The 22,415-nt window shown below is 45.0% G+C and overlaps 1 protein-coding gene across 1 annotated transcript in view; it reads left to right on the top strand.

The window, feature by feature from the left end:
- Positions 1–323: 323 nt before the first annotated feature.
- LOC111955520 (thrombospondin type-1 domain-containing protein 7A-like) overlaps positions 324–22,415 on the top strand; it is an 89,646-nt gene continuing 67,554 nt past the window's right edge. The window contains 4 exon segments of the mRNA XM_070436378.1: positions 324–1,383; positions 4,670–4,918; positions 12,425–12,603; positions 21,160–21,315. Of these exon segments, the coding sequence (XP_070292479.1) occupies positions 338–1,383; positions 4,670–4,918; positions 12,425–12,603; positions 21,160–21,315 (1,630 nt within the window). The 5' untranslated portion in view covers positions 324–337.

The raw sequence follows: 22,415 nt of genomic DNA, 5'->3' as shown, positions 1-22,415 counted from the left end.
TATAGCAGCACTAGAGAGCTTGGTCTTCTGGGCTTTCAAGGGGATTTGATTAACAGGAAAGTCATATGGCGAGATAATGCAAATTCCTTATAAACTGCCCTCCGAATTTCGACCAAGTCTTGAATGGCAACATTTAGACGGAACGTTAGGACTTTTACACAGTATTCATAGTGATTCACTGCTGTACAATAAAATCTGACAGTTAGGAGCTGAGTTAACTCCTCAGTATGCTTTCCATTTGGATAATATTTTGACTAACTGCTCTGATAGTACATCCTTCAGTTGAACTCCCTGTGACCTCACTGTCTCTGTTTCCCCAGGTCCATGGGGCCGGTGTATGGGCAGCGAGTGTGGCCCAGGGGGCAGCCAGAGCCGGGCAGTGTGGTGCGCCCACTCTGAAGGCTGGACTACCCTTCACACCAACTGTGACCAGGCCGAGCGCCCAGAGAACCAGCAGAGCTGCTTCCACGTTTGTGACTGGCACAAGGACCTGTATGACTGGCAGCTGGGTGCCTGGAATCAGTGCGTGCCTGTGTCTATGCGTAGCACCGGGGTGATCCAGCGGCCAGCCGTGTGTCTCCACGGCGAGGAGGGCATCCAGACACGCGAGGTGGGCTGCGTCCAGAAAGCAGATGGCGTGCCAGCGGAGGATGTGGCGATTTGTGAATACTTTGAGCCCAAGCCCAGGCTGGAGCAGGCCTGTCTGATCCCGTGCCCACGGGACTGCGTGGTCTCCCAGTTCACCCCATGGACTTCCTGTTCAAAAACGTGTGGCACAGGTCTTCAGAATCGTGTCCGTTTTGTCCTGGCGCCGCCCATGTTCGGGGGTTCGGCCTGCCCTAACCTGACAGAGTTCCAGACTTGTCAGCCAGGTCCCTGCGTGGGACCAGAGAGCCTCTATAGTCTAAGGGTGGGATCCTGGGGTCCCTGCTCTATACCCCTCCCTCGCATGGCCAGGCAGGCTCCAACTCTTAGTCAAGGTAAAGATGTGGCTGTCCCTCGCCGGCTACGCAAAGACAGAGAGGGTAAAGAAGGTAAAGAGGCCAAAGAAGGCAGCGTGGTGCCCACCCCACGCCAGCCTCGTCTGAGTAAAGAAGAAAGGATGAAAAGAAAAGAGGAAAGAAAGGAGGGAAGAAAAGGCAGACAGGCAGCCAAAGAAGGGCGCAGGAAAAACAAGGAAACAGTCAAGGAGCGGGTGAGAGAGCGGGCGAGGGTGAGGGGGAGGGGGAGGGTGAAAGACCCAGAGACCAAGGAGCTGATCAAAAATAAGAGGAACAGGAACAGACAGAACCGACAGGGAGGGAAGTTCTGGGACCTGCAGGTTGGATACCAGACCCGGGAGGTGACCTGTGTTCACAGGAGCGGCAACGCTGATGCACTCAGGTAAGCCGCACTTATAATTTATAGTCTCAGTTACAGTGCCTATAGAAAGTCTACACCCCCATTGGATTTCTTCACATTTTATTGTGTTACAAAGTGGGATTAAAAGGGATTTAATTGTCCTTTCTTTTGTCAACGATCTACAAAATACTCTAATGTCAATGTGGAAGATATATATATAGTACCAGTCAAAATTTTGGACATACCTACTCATTCAAGGGTTTTTCTTTATTTAATTTTTTTACTCTTTTCTACATTGTAGAATAATAGTGAAGACATCAAAACTATGAAATAACACAAATGGAATCATGCAGTAAACAAAAATTTGTTAAACAAACCAAAACATATTTTACATTTGAGATTCTTCAAAGTAGCCATCCTTTGCCTTGATGACAGCTTTGCACACTTTTGGCATTCTATCAACCAGCATCACCCAGAATACTTTTCCAACAGTCTTGAAGGAGTTCCCACATATGCTGAGCACTTGTTGGCAATTTTTCCTTCACTCTGCGGTCCAACTCATCCCAAACCGTGTCAATTGTGTTGAGGTCGGGTGATTGTGGAGGCCAGGTCATCTGATGCCACAATCCATCACTCTCCTTCTTGGTCAAATAGCACTTATACAGCCTGGAGGTATGTGATAGTCCCAATAAGTGCAAACCAGATTGAATGGCGTATCGCTGCAAAATGCTGTGGTAAGTGTGCCTTGAAATCTAAATAAATCACTGACAGTGTCAACAGCAAAGCACCCCCACACCATCACACCTCCTCCTCCATGCTTCACGTGGGAACAACACATGTGGAGATCATCTGTTCACCTACTCTGCGTCTCACAAAGACATCTTCCAACATGGCAGTTGGAACAAAAAATCTCAAATTTGGACTCATCAGACCAAAGGACAGATTTCAAACCGTCTAATGTCCATTCCTCATGTATCTTGGCCCAAGCAAGTCCCTTCTTATTATTGGTGTCCTTTAGTAGTGGTTTCTTTGCAGCAATTTGTCCATGAAGGCCTGATTCACGCAGTCTCCTCTGAACAGTTGATGTTGAGATATGTCTGTTACTTGAACTCTGTGAAGCATTTATTTGGGCTGCAATTTCTAATTAACTTATTCTTATTATGTTCTTGCCATAATATGGTCTTGGTATTTTACCAAATAGAGCTATCTTCTGTATACCACCCCTACCTTGTCACAACACAACTGATTGGCACAAACGCATTAAGAAGGAAAGAAATTCCACAAATTAACTTTCAACAAGGCACACCTGTTAAATGAAATTCATTCCAGGTGACTACCTCAAGAAGCTGGTTGAGAGAATGCCAAGAGTGTTTAAAGGTGTCATAAATTCAAAGGGTGTCTACTTTCTGGAATCGCAAATATAAAATATATGTTGATTTGTTTAATAATTTTTTGGTTACTACATGATTCCATGTGTTATTTCATAGTTTTCATGTCTTCACTATTATTCTACAATGTAGAAAATAGTAAAAATATAGAAAAACCCTTGAATGAGTACCTGCCACAGTAAAACAAGTCCTATATCAACATAACCTGAAAGGCCGCTCATCAAGGAAGAAGCCACTGCTCCAAAACCGCCATAAAAAAAGCCAGACTACGGTTTGCAACTGCACATGGGGACAAAGATCATACTGTTGGAGAAATGTCCTCTGGTCTGATGAAACAAAAATAGAACTGTTTGGCCATAATGACCATCATTATGTTTGGAGGAAAAAGGGGGAGGCTTGCAAGTTGAAGAACACCATCCCAACTGTGAAGCACGGGGTTAGCAGCATCATGTTGTGGGGGTGCTTTGCTGCAGGAGGGACTGGTGCACTTTACAAAAAATGATGTGGATATATTGAAGCAACATCTCAAAACATCAGTCAGGAAGTTAAAGCTTGGTCGCAAATGGGTCTTCCAAATGGACAATGACCACAAGCATACTTCCAAAGTTGTGGCAAAAGGGCTTAAGGACAACAAAGTCAAGGTATTGGAGTGGCCATCACAAAGCCCTGACCTCAATCCTATAAAAAATTTGTGGGCAGAACTGAAAAAGCGTGTGCGATCAAGGAGGCCCTCAAACCTGATTCAGTTACACCAGCTCTGTCAGGAGAAATGGGCCAAAATTCACCCAACTTATTGTGGGAAGCTTGTGGAAGGCTACCCGAAACGTTTGACCCAAGTTAAACAGTTTAAAGGCAATGCTACCAAATACTAATTGAGTGTATGTAAACTTCTGACCCACTGGGAATGTGATGAAAGAAATAAAAGCTGAAAAAAAACATTCTCTCTACTATTATTCTGATATTTCACATTCTTAAAATAAAGTGGTGATCCTTACTGACCTAAGACAAGGAATTTCTACTAGGATTAAATGTCAGGAATTGTGAAAAACTGAGTTTAAATGTATTTGGCTAAGGTGTATGTAAACTTCCGACTTCAACTGTACATGCACACATGCACAAATATACACATGTACTCACACATAACCACACACCCTTAATGTGCATTTGAGATATGTACATATGTATATATCTTGAAATATGTATATATCTTGAAATATATTCCATCTCACTTCCTTTAACATTGGTCATTATTTATTAATGTCATGCACATACTGTATCTGAAATGTCAATGAGTGAATTATAAAGTACTGCATCATAACGCCCGGTATGCCGTTAATATGATATAGAGGACAGTATTTGCATTAAGTCGAATTTCGTTTGAGAAACTTCCGGGGAGTTAACCAAAATGTTTTGAGTTGTTTTAAAGTCAATTATCCCTAGCTAATTTCACATAAAAAGCAGATCATGAACGATTGGTTACTCTTTTAATTAAAACTTATGAAAGGAATATTTTTTAACACATATCCCAATTGAAAAGGAAATGAACATTTAGTGAAAAGCAAATGAAAAAACGTCTCCTGGAAAAATTCCTTGTGGAGAATAAATTAGAACAAAAAGTAATCAGCATTAAGATTTGTATCTGTCTGTAAAACTGCGTTCATCCACAGTATAATCGTATATTTGGGTCCTATCTCAGATTTCTGTTGCTTTGGATGAGAGTATCTGCTGAATGACTAACATATAAATGCAGATGTAGGTTTGTAGAAAAGGCACATTGCAAATTCAGAGGGACTTCAAGTGGATTGAAGCTAACTGTCGTGCTCCAGTATTGGATTTTGCAAACATGTTTGGCCTTATATGAACACCTTGCCTCATTCCTTTGACCAAACACCTTCACTGATTCCTTTGTAATTAATGAACCTCTTGTTTCTTCCCTCCAGCCTGTGTTCCCAGGAGTCCCTACCAGTGACCTACCAGGCCTGCGTCCTGACCAAGGACTGTGAGGTGAGCGACTGGACCGATTGGTCGCCCTGCTCCAAGGACTGCTACGAGCTCAACGGGCCCACGGGCGAACACACACGCACACGCCGGGTACACCTGCTCCCCGTGGGAGGAGGGGCAGAGTGCCCCGAACGGGAGGAGAAGGAACCATGTACCCCTCAGGGAGAAGGGGTACCCCCCTGCATCGTGTAAGTACTCTATCACCCAATGTGGAAAAAATGTGTGATTTCAATCTCTTATATGGATGTCTATGTAAATGAACAGTATAGGAATTGTGTTATTTGTATGCTGTACAATTAATTTCCTCATGAGATGATAACTAAATTGTCCAATCCAAAAATGATGCCAACAATGGTCCCGAAAACCATTGGAACACCTGAAAATGGACCGAGCACGCCCCCATTCTTATCAACGGGGCTGTAGTGGAGCAGGTTGAGAGCTTCAAGTTCCTTGATGTCCACAACACCAACAAACTATCATGGTCCAAACACACCAAGTCAGTAGTGAAGAGGGCACAACAAAACCTATTCCCCCTCAGGAGACTGAAAAGATTTGGCATGGGTCAACAGATCCTCAAAAGGTTCTATAGCTGCACCATCGAGAGCATCCTGACAGGTTGCATCACTGCCTGGTATGACAACTGCTCAGCCTCCGACCTCAAGGCTCTACAGAGGGTGAGTGCAAACTGCCCAGTACATCACTGGGGTCAAGCTTCCTGCCATCCAGGACCTCTATACCAGGCGGTGTCAGAGGAAGGCCCTAAAAATTGTCAAAGACTCCAGCCACCCTAGTCAAAGACTGTTCTCTCTGCTACCGCACGGCAAGTGGTACCGGTGCGCCAAGTCTAGGTCCAAGAGGCTTCTAAACAGCTTCTACCCCCAAGCCATAATACTCCTGAACATCTAGTCAAATGGCTAGCCAGACTATTTGCATTGCCCCCCCTCCCTCTTTTACACCGCTGCTACTCTCTGTTGTTATCATCTATGCATAGTCACTTTAATGACTCTACCTACATGTACATATTACCTCAACTAACCGGTGCCTCCGCACATTGACTTTGTACCGGTACACCCCTGTATATAGTCTCGCTATTGTTATTTTACTGCTGCTCTTTAATTACTTGTTACTTTTATTTCTTATTCTTATCCAGCTTTTTTTTTAAACTGCATTGTTGGTTAGGGGCTCGTAAGTAAGCATTTCACTGTAAGGACCTGTTGTAATCGGCGCATGTGACTAATAACATTTTATTTGGTTTCATTTGATTTGATTTTGTATATGATCTGTTCCAGTTTAATGCAGTTAAGTCCTTCCACTGAGGTCCATTGAGGGACATTTAGATCATGATGTTCTCTTTGTGGACATTCAAGATTAATTGTGGATTGTGAGGTACACTGTGAATATACTCTCACCGGCCAATTTAATAGGTTCACCCATCTACTGTAGTGCCGTGTGCGGACCAAACCCCCCCCCCCCCCCCCCTCCAGAACCAGCCTGAATTATTCGAATTCTACAAGGTGTCAAAACAGTCTACAGTGATGTTGGTCCATGCTGACGTGAAGCATCACACAGTTGTTACAGATTGTACAGTGGTACATTCATGCTGCTAACAGCCCGTTCGTTTAGTGGGTTGAGTCTCGGACTGCGCAGGCCATTCAAGTAAACTGAACTGACTGTCATGTTCCAGGCCATTTTTCCTGCTCCTCAATTGTGCAGTGCTGCTGGGTGTGGAGTCCATGCACGACCGATTGAGGCTGTTCTGAAGACAAAAAGGGTGCAACTCAATATTAGGAAGTGTTTCTAATGTTTTGTACACTCGGTGTATATAGAGTCATTAAACACTGGACACTTCCCGTTTATTTTATGCTTTCCCTTATTTTTTTTTTTTTTTTTTTCACCTTTATTTAACCAGGTAGGCTAGTGTGAGAACAAGTTCTCATTTGCAACTGCGACCTGCCAAGATAAAGCATTAGCAGTGTGAACAGACAACACAGGATTACACATGGTGAAACAATAACAAGTCAATAACATGGTAAAAAAAAAGAGAATCTATATACCAATGTGTGCAAAAGGCATGAGGGTAGGCAATAAATCGAATAATTACAATTTAGCAGATTAACACTGGAGTGATAAATCATCAGCATGATCATGTGCAAGAAAAGATACTGGTGTGCAAAAGAGCAGAAAAGTAAATAAATAAAAGCAGTATGGGGGAGTGGAGGTGGTAAATTGGTTGGTAGTTTACAGATGGACTATGTACAGCTGCAGCGATCGGTTAGCTGCTCGGATAGCAGATTTTTAAAGTTGTTGAGGGAGATAAAAGTCTCCAACTTCAAGAATTTTTGCAATTCGTTCCAGTCGCAGGCAGCAGAGAACTGGAAGGAAGGGCTCCAAATGATGGTTGGCTTTAGGGAGTATATCAGTGAGATACACCTCTGGACGCGTGTCTGCGGGTGTAGCCATCGTGACCAGTGAACTGAGATAAGGCGGCACTTTACCTAGCATAGCCTTGTAGATGACCTGGAGCCAGTGGGTCTGACGACGAACATGTAGCGAGGGCCAGCCGACTAGGCATACAGGTCGCAGTGGTGGGTCGTTAATAAGGTGCTTTAGTAACAAAACGAATGGCACTGTGATAAACTGCATCCAGTTTGCTGAGTAGAGTATTGGAAGCTATTTGTAGATGACATCGCCGAAGTCGAATCGTGAGGATAGTCAGTTTTACTAGGGTAAGTTTGGCGGCGTGAGTGAAGGAGGCTTTGTTGCGGAATAGAAAGCCGATTCTTGATTTGATTTTGGATTGGAGATGTTTGATATGAGTCTGGAAGGAGAGTTTGCCGTCTAGCCAGACACCTAGGTACTATATATGTCCACATATTCTAGTCGGAACCGTCCAGGGTGGTATGCAATCGGGCGTGCGGGGCAGGCAGCGAACGGTTGAAAAGCATGCATTTGGTTTTACTAGCTCGTTAAGAGCAGATGGAGGCCACGGAAGGAGTGTTGTATGGCATTGAAGCTCGTTTGGAGGTTAGATAGCACAGTGTCCAAGAAGGCCGGAAGTATATAGAATGGTGTCGTCTGCGTAGAGGTGGATCAGGGAATCGCCCCGCAGCAAGAGCAACATCATTGATGTATACAGAGGAAAAGAGTCGGCCCGAGAATTGAACCCTGTGGTACCCCCATAGAACTGCCAGAGGACCGGACAACATGCCCTCCGATTTGACACACTGAACTCTGTCTGCAAAGTAGTTGGTGAACCAGGCAAGCAGTCATTAGAAAAACCGAGGCTACTGAGTCTGCCGATAAGAATATGGTGATTGACAGAGTCGAAAGCCTTGGCCAGGTCGATGAAGACCGCTGCACAGTAATGTCTTTTATCGATGGCGGTTATGATATCGTTTAGTACCTTGAGCGTGGCTGAGGTGCACCCATGACCGGCTCGGAAACGGATTGCACAGCGGAGAAGGTACGGTGGGATTCGAGATGGTCAGTGATCTGTTTGTTGACTTGGCTTTCGAAGACCTTAGAAGGCAGGGCAGGAGATATAGGTCTGTAACAGTTTGTCCAGGGGTCTCCCCCTTTGAAGAGGGGGATGACCGCGCAGCTTTCAATCCTTGGGGACTCAGATGATACGAAGGAGAGTTGAACAGGCTGGTGATAGGGGTGCGACAATGGCGCGGACAGTTCAGAAATAGGGGGTCCAGATTGTCAAGCCCAGCTGATTTGTATGGGTCCAGTGTTTCCAGCTCTTTCAGAACATCTGCTATCTGGATTTGGTAAAGAGAAGCTGGGAGGCTTGGGCGAGTAGCAGCGGAGGGCGGGGCTGTTGCCAAGGTTGGAGTCGCCAGGAGGAAGGCATGGCCAGCCATTGAGAAATGCTTGTTGAAGTCTTCGATTATCACGGATTTATCGTGGTGACCGTGTTACCTAGCCTCAGTGCAGTGGGCAGCTGGGAGGAGGTGCTCTTGTTCTCCATGGACTTTACAGTATCCCAGAACTTTTTGGATTAAGCTACAGGATGCAAATTCTGCTTGAAAAAGCTGGCCTTTGCTTTCCTGACTGACTGCGTGTTATGGTTCCTGACTTCCCTGAACAGTTGCATATCGCGGGGGCTCTTCGATGCTATTGCAGTTCGCCACAGGATGTTTTGTGCTGGTCGAGGGCAGTCAGGTCTGGAGTGAACCAGGGCGTATATCTGTTCTTGGTTCTGCACATTTTTGAACGGAGCATGCTTGTCTAATATGGTGAGAGAGTAACATTTAAAGAATGACCAGGCATCCTCAACTGACGGGATGAGGTCAATATCCTTCCAGGGAACCCGGGCCAGGTCGATTAGAAAGGCCTGCTCGCAGAGTGTTTTAGGAGCGTTTGACAGTGATGGAGGGTGGTCGTTTGACCACACCGTGGCGGATACAGGCAATGAGGCAGTAGATCACTGAGATCTTGATTGAAGACAGCAAGGTATTGGATGAGGCAGGTTGGTCAGATAATGTCTATTAGGGTGCCCATGTTTACGGATTTAGGTGTGTACCTGGTGGGTTCTTGATGATTTGTGTAGATTGAGGCATCAAGCTTGGATTGTAGGACGGCCGGGTGTTAAGCATATCCCAGTTTAGGTCACCTAACAGAACAAACTCTGAAGCTAGATGGGAGCGATCAATTCACAGATGGTGTCCAGGGCACAGCTGGGAGCTGAGGGGTCGGTAGCAGGCGGCAACAGTGAGAGCATTATTTCTGAGAGATTAATTTTTAAAATTAGAATTCGAACTGTTTGGCATAGACCTGAAAGTATGACAGAACTTTGCAGGCTATCTCTGCAGTAGATTGCAACCCTCCCCCTTTGCATTCTATCTTGACGGAAAGTGTTATAGTTGGTATTGAAATCTCAGAATTTTTGGTGGCCTTCCTAAGCCAGGATTCGGACACGGCAAGAATCAGGTTGCAGAGTGTTGCTAAAGCGGTGAGTAAGCAAACTTAGGGAGGAGGCTTCGATGTTGACATGCATTGAGCCAAGGCTTTTTCGATCACAGAAGTCAACAAATGAGGTGACTGGGGACATGCAGGCCTGGGTTTACCTCCACATCACCCGAGGACAGAGGAGTAGTAGATGAGGGTGCGGCTAAAGCTATCAAAACTGGTCGCCTAGAGCGTTGGACAAAGAATAAAAGGAGCAGATTTATGGGCGTGGTAGAATAGATTCTGGGCATAATGTGCAGACAGGGTATGGTGGCGTGGGTACAGCGGAGGCAAGCCCAGGCACTGGGTGATGATAAGAGAGGTTGTATCTCTTACATGCTGTCTCAATGGGTGATGGTACCGCATGTGTGGGGGTGACGAAGGGTATCAGAGGTACGGAGAGTGGAACTACGGGTCCATTGCAAACCAAAACAATGATAGCTAGCCTGAACAACAGTATGCAAGGCATATTGAGATTGAGGAACATACAATAAGGCATAAAGTGATTGCAGGTCTTGATTGGGAGAGCTAGCTTAAACAACTGAGATAACAGCAGCTAGTCAGTAACACAGCAGCAGCAGGTAAAAATGGCGACGGCTAGGCAGAGAGGTCGGATTAATACACACAGACCTGAGTTAAAGCACAGACCGACAGATAAAAAAACACAATAAACGAATGAGTACCGTGAATTAATGACAGTCAAGCAAGCATCAGCTATGTAGCCAATGATCATAGTGTCCAGGGCAGCCGTAGATGGAGCAGTGAGCCTCTCACTAAGCTAGCCCGCGGCGTAAGATTGTTCGATAGACCTGTTCAGATAGCACCGATATGCTCAAGACAGCTAACGATTAGCGGGCCCAGTTAGCATATGGCGTTCAGTGTTACGTCGCGATGGAGGGCCAGTTGAATAACTCCCTCGGCAGATAACGTCGGTATCCCAGTCGTGAAAGCCGGTGGGGCTCCGCATCGGCAGTAAAACGGTCCGGATAGTAATGTACCCAGGAGTGGCTGATGGAACTCTTCAGCTGGCTAGCTCCGGATAATTGGTGTTTGCTCCGGAATTGATGTTAGCCATAGTCACTCGGATAAGCAGCTAGTTAGCTGCAGGATCCAGGTGTAAAGTTCCAGAGATTGTAAAAATCGGGGATATGGAGAGAAAAATAGTCTGGTATGCTCTGTCTGAGTAGCGCGTTGTACAAAACTGGCAATTTTTCCGAGCTAAAGGATAGCTTATAACGCTTAGCTGTAGCTAGAACTAATAACGTTTAGCTTGTGGTTGGCTAACTCTGGCTAGATGAATAACTCCTTCGGGCAGATATACTCGGTATCCAGTCGTGAAGGCCCGGCGGGCCCTCCGCAGCAGTAAAACCGGGCCGGATAGGTGAGTAGCCCAGGATGGCTGATGGAATCTTCAGCTGGCTAGCTCCGGATAATTGGTGTGCTTGTCCGAATTCATGTTAGCCAATATCACTCGGATATGCAGCTAGTTAGCGCAAGAGTCCAGTGGTAAATGTCCAGAGCTTTGCGTAAAATCCGGGATATGGGACGAGATAAAATAGTCTGGTATGCTCTGGTCTGAGTCGCGTTGTACAAAACTGGCAATAGTTTTCCGAGCTAAAGGATAGCTGATAAGCGCTAGCTGTGGTTAGCTGAACTACTCACGTTAGCTTGTGAGCTGGCTAACTACTGGCTAGCTTCTGTTGTAGATTTCGGATACGAGGTGAATAATACCTTTGAGGAGAAAAAAAGCAGATCCGCACCACATTTGGTGAGGTAGGTTGCAGGAGAGTGTTTTGAAGTTGAGTTTTTAAGAAGAAAAAATATATATATAAAAAGAAATGCGAAGAAAAATATATAAAAAATATATACACGGGACAGGACGAGGACAAAGGACATCTGACTGCTACGCCATCTTGGATTCGTACTGTTATGTGTATTCATATACTGTATTCTTCACATAGCTCATTCTAATATATCTACCACTGTACTTTGATAAACTTAGGCTACATTTACAAACAACACCCTTCTTCAACAGCATTCAAACCATTTCAATAATTTATTTGTGCCATTATTATTATTTGTACCATTTTGCATTAGCTGCTCTGTTGTCTGGAGCTTATTTTGATTGCCTATCCTATTGTGTCATACATAATACATTTGAAACAGTCAGTTAAAGATGCTATCAATCTAAATAATGCTTCTAGGGAGTTTTTCCTAGCCACCGTGCTTCTACACCTGCATTGCTTGCTGTTTGGGGTTTTAGGCTGGGTTTCTGTACAGCACTTTGAGATATCAGCTGATGTAAGAAGGGCTATATAAATACATTTGATTTGATTTGAACAAGCTGTGACCTTGTAGGACTTTCAAGCTTTGGTTGTGCATCTTCTCAATCAATCTGCTTCATTCACAACAGGTATAAAATACGGTTAATATTGATGCAGTGTACATTTTCTTGCTCTGCTAGCCACTCATACTCACTGACCTCTGTCCATCATCTTACTTTATAAGGAACAGAATGGGAATGGCTGCATCAGAAATGGCATCCCAATTCCTGTAGTTGCACTGCTTTTGGCCAGAGCCACATAGGAAAGTAGTGCACTAGGGAATAGGGTGGCATTTTGGGTGGCAAACTATGACTTAATTTTGTCATCATTGATGATTTAATTCATGTACAATTTCTTTTCAATCTATGTTATGTCAAAAATCGAATCAAATCAATCTCCCTTCGTTCTCCTCTGCAGGTACAACTGGAAGACAACAGAGTGGACTGAGTGCAGGGTGGACATGTTGCTAAGCCAACAGGACCGTCGTCGTGGTAACCTAACGGGGCTGTGTGGAGGCGGAATCCAGAACCGTGAGGGTTACTGTGTCCAGGCAACCAGCGTTGACCCCGCTTCCAGCGCTCTCAAGAGCAAAGAAGGTAACCTGACCAGCATGCAACTGTCCTTTATCCCCAATGTGTAATCTTATCATTTTGATAACTCATGTCACTCCACCATACTAGGTCATCTCTCTCACCAGTCATGTGTCTATAGAAAGCCCGTACCCACTGTGTATCTTTAGTTCCCTCCCATACTGCTGCCTTGTCTCATTGTACACATCTCTTCCACTTTGTGCACTGGAGACTGAGCACTTGTGCTAAGACTGTGAAATGAGAATATGAACTGTGCTAACGTGCCGTTACACAATAGCAAGAAATTAAACGGGATACCCTGGGCAGCCAAAATGCATGCACTAATGGTGCAGAGAATAGGAATAGGGTTGAGGAATGTGTTCCCACATTCGGGAGGTCTTTGGAGACGGTAGAAGCCTTGCACGTTACAAAAAGAGTGCATACCCTGTGAAAAAACGTATTAAAAAAAATTGTACCCTGTGTGAGAACAGTTCCTTACACAAGTGGTAGCAATCCCAAATGGCACCCTATTCCCTATTTAGTTCACTACTTTTGACCAAGACCTATAGTGTTATAGTCAAAAGTAGTGCACTATATAGGGAATATGGTGCCGTTTGGTACACAGCCAGAATTCCCCTAACAAATGTCAACATGACAGGACAGCACATCCACAAAGTCAGCAGCAGCAGTATTAACTCTCTCCATCCCCTGATAATGTCGTGTCTGTGTTCCCAGATAATGTATTAAAATTGTCCCCACTCCCTTGGTAAAGTTACACACACACGCGCCCACACACACACACACACACACCAGGCGGTCATTTATAAACCTTTTTCCCATGACTGCGTGGCCACGCACGACTCCAACTGAATCATCAATTTGCTGATGACACAACAGTGGTAGGCCTGATTACCAATAACGATGAGACAGCCTACAGGGAGGAGGTGAGAGCCCTGACGGAGTGGTGCCAGGAAAATAACCTCTCCCTCAACGTCAACAAAACCAAAGAGCAGATCGTGGACTACAGGAGACAGCAGGGAGAGCACGCCCCCATCCACATCAACGGGGCCACAGTGGGGAGCGTCAACAGCTTAAAGTTCCTCGACGTGCACATCACTGATGATCTGAAATGGTCCCATCACACCGACACTGTGGTGAAGAAGTCACAACAGCGCCTCAGGCGGCTGAAGAAATTTGTCTTGGCCCCTAAGATCTTCCCAAATTTCTACAGATGCACCATTGAGAGCATTCTGTCAGGCTGCATCAATACCTGGTACGGCAACTGCACCATCCTCCATCAACTGTACAAAACATTTTTCCATGACATAGACTGACCAGGTAAATCCAGGTGAAAGCTATTATCCCTTATTGATGTCACTTGTTAAATCCACTTCAATCAGTGTGGATGAAGGGACGGAGACAGGTTAAAGAAGGATTTTTAAGCTTTGAGACAATTAAGACATGGATAAGACTTAAGTGTCTTTGAACGGGGTATTGTAGTAGGTGCCAGGCGCACTGGTTTGAGTATGTCAAGAACCGCAACGCTGCTGGGTTTTTCACACTCAACAGTTTCCTATGTGTATCAAGAATGGTCCACCACTCAAAGGACATCCAGCCAACTTGACACATCTGTGGGAAGCATTGGAGTCAACATAGACCAGCATCCCTGTGGAATGCTTCGACACCTTGTAGAGTCCATGCACTGATGGATTGAGGCTGCTCATGAGGGCAAAAGGGGGTGCAACTCAATATTAAGAATGTTTTGTACACTCAGTATATATAGTCATTAAACACGGGTCACTTCCCGTTTCTTTTATACTTTTTCCTATGTGTATTCATATCGTGTATTCTTCACGTAGCTCATTCTAATATGTCTACTACTGTACTTGCTTTTTTTTTACACTGTTTATACACACCACGTATTTATATACTGCATTCTTGACATAGTTTACTGTAATATATCTACACACACTGTACATATCATTCCTATTAGATCCTTTCGGTGTACATACACATAGATTGCATCTGGATTACTGATAATGTTATTTGGGTTCTTACTTGGATTCATTATGACATTTTTACTTTTTTACTTTTTACTTTTTTGCTTATTTGTGTATTTTCTTGACATTTACTGCACTGTTAGGATCTAGTAACACAAGCATTTCGCTGCACCCACTATAAAATCTGCTAAACATTGAATGCCACCAATAAACTTTGTATAAATTTTACACGAGGTGAAATACATGGTTTGATTCGGCCCATGTTTTGTCACAGTTTGTCAACTCGCTGTAGATCTCTGTAGACCGGACAGGTTGTCAGCAAAATTTAGCTGGGGAGGTTTGAGCATTGAGTTCTGACTCGACTTGTGCTCACACCCAAAATCATCTAATCTTTTCCGGCTCTGCACACACACACACACGCTCTAGCACCCATGTGTGAAGTGGAACGAGATATGAGGGTGTCTTTACTCCATATATCTTCTGGAGCCGGGCTGAATATGTAAATATGAGTGGGTGGGATGGGAAAGATTAAGGGAGGGAGGGAGAGGAAGAAAACGAGGCAGGGAGGAGAACAATGCAAGGAGCGAGGAGAGAGAAGAGCGAGAGAGATGGAATATGAGTGTGGGTATAGTAGTTAGCACTACTTAGTCAGCGTTTATGGAAGTGAAGGTAGCTGGTAGCGAGTTCATGTTTATCCAGCGCTGCCACACTGACTCCCAGACAGTCCACCTGGTCAGGGGGCTCAACTGGCCACTGCTCAAAGAAATTATTCAAATTATTTCAGCTGGTCTCAGACTGCCAGACAGAGGAGGCACTTTGCTGTCGTGTATTCAGACGTCTAAAGAAACGTTTTTAACCGCAACTTTAGCAATATTTCAAATCATGTGAGCGTTCTGTATTTGGAAGTGACAGAGTTTGCTAGGTGACACAAGTGATGGTGACAGTTGCAGAGAAGGAGTGGGAGAAGGACAGAAAGAGAGGGAGAGTTGGAGGTAGGAAAGCACAGAAATCCGACCTGTCGTTACAAATACTTTCTTTCAACCTTTCCTGTCTGCTCTATGGCACAATTACAACTCCCACGTTCCCTTCTGGTATTCACTTCCTCATTATCCAGTCTCCTCTCCTGGTCGCCTTCTCAATCATCTCCCCTGTCTTCAAAACCAAACATTACACCCTTAAATAAAATACACAGTTCTGGGTTATTTTAGGGATCTACACAGATTTTCTCTCATCTCGGGCAATTTACTGCTGAATCTATAAAGCATTATTCACAAATCTCCATCTCACTGGCAGTAATTGCGGGTTTCCTTGCAGACACTGAAGTCTGGATGGAGAGCTAAAACTTCAGTCTGATGAAATCTTGTTTTTTGCTTTCAACGATTGTCTTATTCCCTATGCGAAGTGACTGAGGCTGGATAGTTTTGTACGCGTGTACGTGTGTGATTATTAATTTAGGCTTGTCACTTTCCTGTATGTGTATGCATTCTCAGTCCCATTTACATAGGAAATAAGATTTATTTGGACACCAAACTCACTGTTTCAATCATTCTGGGGATTACAGCTGGCTTCAACAAACCTATGTGATGATTGCCAAAATGTTGCTGAAATGAAGTGTGCAAAAGAAGATTTTTTAAAATCAAAACCCACGCATGCACACTCACACACACAATGCGACACGAATATACCACCACATCACACACACACACACACACACACACACACAACACACACACACACCACACACACACACACACACACACACACACACACACACACACACACACACCACACACACACACACACACACCACACACACACACACACTAATATTTCTGCAATGCAATAATATCACAGCTTATGTTTGACTAATCAGGACTCGGGTTTATTAAACTATTCCATGGGGGGTCAGATATGGACAACAGGGAAAAGCAGCTGTCTCAATATCTGTCTACTACCAGTTACTGGAGACAGAAAGAGAGGGGGAGGAATGGAGAGCAAGAGGAAGGGAGGGTGCAGGGAGGCACTGAATCTGATGTTACTGTAGTTATTGGCTTTGATGGTCATCAGTTCTAACCAGCTCTGTTCTGTTTGGCTCAAATCAATATGGATCTTTATAGAGGGCCTTAGAGACATTCTGTAGCTAGCAGTAGAACGGCTGGCTGTGTGATGCCATCCGGAAGTACAGTTTTGATGCTGATGGCAAGGGTGACAGAGAAAGGAGGAGAGGGTGGTCCGCAGGTGTCTGTCTGGGCTTGGAGGTCCTAGTTTGGCCCAGAACCACTGTGGTGTGTGTGTGGTGTGTGTGTGTGTGTGTGTGTGTGTGTGTTGTGTGTGTGGTGTGTGTGTGTGTGTGTGTGTGTGTGTGTGTGTGTTGGTGTGTGTGTGTGTGTGTGCGTGTGTGTGTGTGTGTTGTGTGTGTGTGTGTGGTGCCGCGCGTGTGGGAGAAGGGAGTGAGGAGGGAGGGAGGGAGGGAGGTAGAGTCTAGACGAGACCATCTGGCAGGAGAGAGAGCGAGAGACCCATGTGACACCTCAACCAAGGTCATCCAGCACGGAGAATTCATTAATCAGCCTTTGCTGTTATGGTTACATGTGCGTATGTGTGTCTGGTGTTAACAATACTAATGGAAACAATAATGATGCCACATGTTTCCTTGTCACCAACATCATTTTGTACATGTGTGAAATAAGACAAATATAAGCACTCATCAAATTATTATTATTAGCCATTGGGTAGGTAGAGCCTTCTACGGGATAGGTAAGCCTTCTAAAGTGGCGTAGGTAAGCCTTCTATAGTAGCGTAGGTAGCCTAAAGTGGCGTAGGTAAGCTTCTAAAGTGGCGTAGGTAAGCCTTCTACAGTGGCATAGGTAAGCTTCTACAGTGGCATGAGGTAAGCCTTCTACAGTGGCATAGGTAAGCCTTCTAAAGTGGCGTAGGTAAGCCTTCTATAGTAGCGTAGGTCAGCTAAGTGGTAGGTAGCCTTCTAAAGTGGCGTAGGTAAGCCTTCTAGTGGCGTAGGTAAGCTTCTACAGCTGGCATAGGTAAGCCTTCTAAAGTGGCCTAGGTAAGCCTTCTACAGTGGCGTAGGTAAGCCTTCTACAAGTGGCGTAGTAAGCCCTTCTAAGTGGCGTAGGTAAGAAAGCCTTCTACAGTGGCGTAGGTAAGCTTCTACAGTGGCGTAGGTAAGCCTCTAGCATGCTAGGTAAGCTTAAGTGGCGTAGGTAAGCCTTCTACAGTGGCGTAGGTAAGCCTTCTACAGTGGCGTAGGTAAGCCTTAAGAGTGGCGTAGGTAAAGCCTTCTATAGTAGCGTAGGTAAGCCTAAAGTGGCGTAGGTAAGCCTTCTAAAGTGGCGTAGGTAAGCTTCTACAGTGGCGTTAGGTAAGCTTCTACAGTGGCATAGGTAAGCCTAAAGTGGCGTAGGTAAGCCTTCTAAAGTGGCGTAGTGTAAGTCTTCTAAAGTGGCGTTGGTAAGCCTTCTAAAGTGGCGTAGGTAAGCCGTCTACAGTGGCGTAGGTAAGCCTTCTAAAGTGGCGTAGGTAAGCTTCTAAAGTGGCGTAGGTAAGCCGTCTACATGGCGCAGGTAAGCCTTCTAAAGTGGCGTAGGTAAGCCTTCTACAGTGGCATAGTAAGCCTTCTACAGTGGCATAGGTAAGCCTAAAGTGGCGTAGGTAAGCCTTCTAAAGTGGCGTAGGTAAGTCTTCTAAAGTGGCGTAGGTAAGTAAGCCTTCTAAATGGCGTAAGTAAGGCTTTTAAAGTGGCGTAGGTAAGCCTTCTAAGTGGTGTAGGTAAGCCTTCTACAGTGGCTTTAGGTAAGCCTAAAGTGCCGTAGGTAAGCTTCTAAAGTGCGTAGGTAAGTAAGGCCTTCTAAGTGGCGTAAGTAAGCCTTCTAAAGTGGTGTAGTAAGCCTTCTAAAGTGGCGTAGGTAAGGAGCCTTCTAAAGTGGTGTAGGTAGGCCTTCTACAGTGGCGTAGATAAGCCTAAAGTGGCGTAGGTAAGCTTCTAAAGTGGGTAGGTAAGCCTTCTACAGTGGCGTAAGGTAAGCCTAAAGTGGCGTAGTAGCTAAAGTGCGTAGGTAAGCCTTCTAAAGTGGCGTAGGTAGCCTTCTAAAGTGGCGTAGGTAAGCCTTCTACAGTGGCGTAGGTAGTCTTCTAAAGTGGCGTAGTATAGCCTTCTACAGTGGCGTAGGTATGCCTTCTACAGTGGCGTATGTAAGCCTTCTACAGTGGCGTATGTAGAGCCTTCTACAGTGGCGTAGGTAAGCCTTCTACGTGGCGTAAGTAAGCCTTCTACAGTGGCGTAGGTAAGCCTCTACAGTGCGTAGGTAAGCCTTCTACAGTGGCGGTAGGTAAGCCTTCTACGTGGTGTAGGAGCCTTCTACAGTGGCGTAGGTAAGCCTTCTACAGTGGCGTAGTAAGCCTTCTACAGTGTGTAGGTAAGCCTTCTACAGTGGCGTAGGTAAGCCTTCTACAGTGGCATAGGTAAGCTTCTAAAGTGGCATAGGTAACCTTCTAAGTGGCGTAGGTAAGCTCTAAAGTGGCGTAGGTAAGCCTTCTACAGTGGCGTAGATAAGCCTTCTAAAGTGGCGTAGGTAAGTAAGCCTTCTCAAGTAGCGTAGGTAAGCTTCTAAAGTGCGTAGGTAAGTAAGCCTTCTAACGTGGCGTAGGTAAGCCTTCTAAAGTGGCGTAAGTAAGCCTTAAAGTGGCGTAGGTAAGTAAGCCTTCTAACGTGGCGTAAGTAAGCTCTAAAGTGGCATAAGTAAGCCTTATAAGTGGGTAGGTAAGTAAGCCTCTAACGTGGCGTAGGTAACCTTCTAAAGTGGCGTAGAGTAGCCTTATAAAGTGGCGTAGGTAAGTAAGCCTTCTCAGTAGCGTAGTAAGCCTTCTCAAGTAGCGTAGGTAAGTAAGCCTTCTACAGTGGCGTAGGTAAGCTTCTAAAGTGGCGTAGATAAGCCTTCTACGGTGCGTAGGTAAGCATTCTACGGTGCCGTAGGTAGCATTCTACAGTTGCGTAGGTAAGCCTTCTACAGTGTGTAGTAAGCCTTCTGCAGTGGCGTAGTAAGCCTTCTAGTAGTGCGTAGGTAAGCCTAAAGTGCGTAGTAAGCTTCTACGTGGCGTAGGTAAGCCTTTCTATCAGTGGCGTAGGTAAGCCTTCTACAGTGGGTAGGTAAGCCTTCTAAAGTGGCGTAGGTAAGCTTCTACAAGTGGCGTAGGTAAGCCTTCTACAGTGGTCGTAGGTAAGCCTTCTTCAGTGGCGTGGTAAGCCTGTCTAAAGTGGTGTGGTAAGCCTTCTATACAGTGGCATAGGAGCTTTAGTGGGTAGAGCCTTCTACAAGTGGCGTAGGTAGCCTTCTACAGTGGTGTAGGTAAGCTCTTCTAAAGTGGCGTAGGTAAGCCTCTTAAAGTGGGTAGGTATAGCCTTCTACAGTGGTAGTAAGCCTTCTAAAGGTGGCGTAGGTAAAGCTTCTAAAGTGGTGTAGGTAAGCCTTCTACAGTGGCGTAGGTAAGCCTTCTAAAGTGGCGTAGGTAAGCCTTCTACAGTGGCGTAGGTAAGCCTTCTAAAGTGGCGTAGGTAAGCCTTCTACAGTGGCGTAGGTAAGCCTACTAAAGCGGCGTAGGTAAGCCTTCTAAAGTGGCGTAGGTAAGCATCCATTCAATACACTTTAAAGCTTACGTATATGTTGCCTACTCCCCTTAATTGTACCTATTCAGCTAGCATTGCCAGAGGGATTTTATCATTACTAAAATAGATTAGTACGCTGCGCAGATTGAAAAAAATTATAATCACTTTGACAGGCACGCACCAGGCACACACGTACGCACACACACACACCCATTTTAACAGACAATATTAAATAGACACACCTTTGGCCAAGTGGACGCAATTTGCATGTGAATGAGTCTCAGGCTTCAGTCACAGCATGGTGATGGAGCTTTGGGAATGATTCATCAGAGCAGTGACCTTGTAGAGGGTCACCTACGGCTCATTGCTTTATCCACCACGTGTGTGTGTGTGTGTGTCTGTCATTGAGCAGCACTGGGCCGGCCCTGAACCTGATCTGGCTTTTGGGGATAGAGAGAGGAAAAAAGGCCTTTGTTGTTTCAAACTAGACTGGATTTAGCAGGATGATGAACAAATGAAAGGCCATACTGTTTGCCAAATGTTTTCATGCATTTGAGATAGCGTGAGGCTTGGAATATTCATTACTATAAACTGCCCTGTGGGGTTTTAGTTGGTATGAGTTTTATTCATGACTGGTGGAACGATTCAGGATTCATTTTCATCCATTAGCCTGAAGTTTTATCCCACTAACCAGATGGAGAGAGCCAGGATAAAAGTAAAATAGTTTGATCCACAGTGACAGTAATAAAATATAGAACTCAGTCTGTAAAGTATATTAAATGTATGTGGATAGTCTTTAAAGGCATATCACTGCACTACCTAGATTTTCTAACATCAGGGGGGGGTTTCATACTTTCATAAGCAGTGACCTATGCCTGGGCTTGCGCCCAACATGACCCAGTAATGCCACAGCTCCTGCCCTGTTCTGACATCATGTCTCTGTGGATCTATCTGTGTTTTAAGCCTCCAGGCCCGTTGATGGTGACCTGTGCCTCAGCCCGCCCCCCAACACCACCCAGCTGTGCCACATCCCCTGTCCTGTGGAGTGTGACCTGTCCTCCTGGAGTGCCTGGGGACCCTGCACCTTCGAGAACTGCCTGGACACAGCTGCCAAGAGAGGTGGGTGGAGCACAGCTCTAATGACAGTTATGCCTAGGCTTTGATACCCATTCGGTCACATAGACGGCCATCTTGAAATGATTGCATTGGAACACCACACACTGGGTGCAACATAGTAATACCAATAGCTATACCTTTAATAATGATGAATATGAACACATTTTTATTTTGATTACTCCTGACTGGGATACAGCACCCAAGATGATATATCCTTGGTGTTGAGCATCTTTTTCATCTAGAGACTCAGATTCGAACCCGGTCGATCACATAGGTAGCCATCTTAAAAATGAAACAGGCATTGGTTACACTGTCAATAGCAGGTCTTACTTGTAATTTTGTCCTCAGTCTGTATCCATCCATCAGTCACTTCACCAGTAACAATAAACGGATAACATGATTGGAGAGCTTAAGCTATGTTCAGTCTGGTACGTGTATGCAACACTACTCTAGAATCCATCTTTATTTGTGTTGCATTCAGATAAATGATGAGTTATAAAATGTATTGAGTCTCAATATTGATTTTCTTTATCCTCTTGGCAATCCTCTTGGCAAGCCCCTGGAACAAGACATAAATTGTAGATATAGTGTTGTTCAAAACGGTGGAATATAGATATAAAAAACACTGTAGGCGAGAAAGCAATCAATGTTGCATTTTTCAAAAAGGTCTGTTGCAGTTGTATTAGAAAAATATGTTAAAAAAAAGTTTGAAACCTCACAGCTTCTATATAGAGCACAGATGTACTGTATACACTATAAGCAATATGTTGATATTGACAGGAGATAAAGAGAAGAAAGACAGAGAAAGACAGAGATATGGAGAGAGGATGCTATAGGGAGGGTGCAGGTGTCTCTACTCCCTTTTGGTTAGACAGCGGGAAGGGGGTGACAGTTTGTCGTGTGGTGTGATGTGTTGGGTGTGGTGTGTGTGTGTGGTGTGTGTGTGTGTGATTGTGGTGTGTGTGTGTGTGTGTGGTGTGTGTGTTGTGTGGCTGTGTGTGTGTGTGTGTGTTGTGTGTGTGTGTGTGTGGTGTGTGTGTGGTGTTGTGTGGTGGTGTGTGTGGGGACAGCCAGCATTTCAGCCCCTACTGAGGAAGAGCCAC

Source organism: Salvelinus sp. IW2-2015, linkage group LG31 (genome assembly GCF_002910315.2).
Source record: "Salvelinus sp. IW2-2015 linkage group LG31, ASM291031v2, whole genome shotgun sequence".
Lineage (NCBI taxonomy): Eukaryota > Metazoa > Chordata > Actinopteri > Salmoniformes > Salmonidae > Salvelinus > Salvelinus sp. IW2-2015.
The sequence above is the reverse complement of the archived record's forward strand: the minus strand, read 5'-3'. Positions and strand labels throughout refer to the sequence as shown.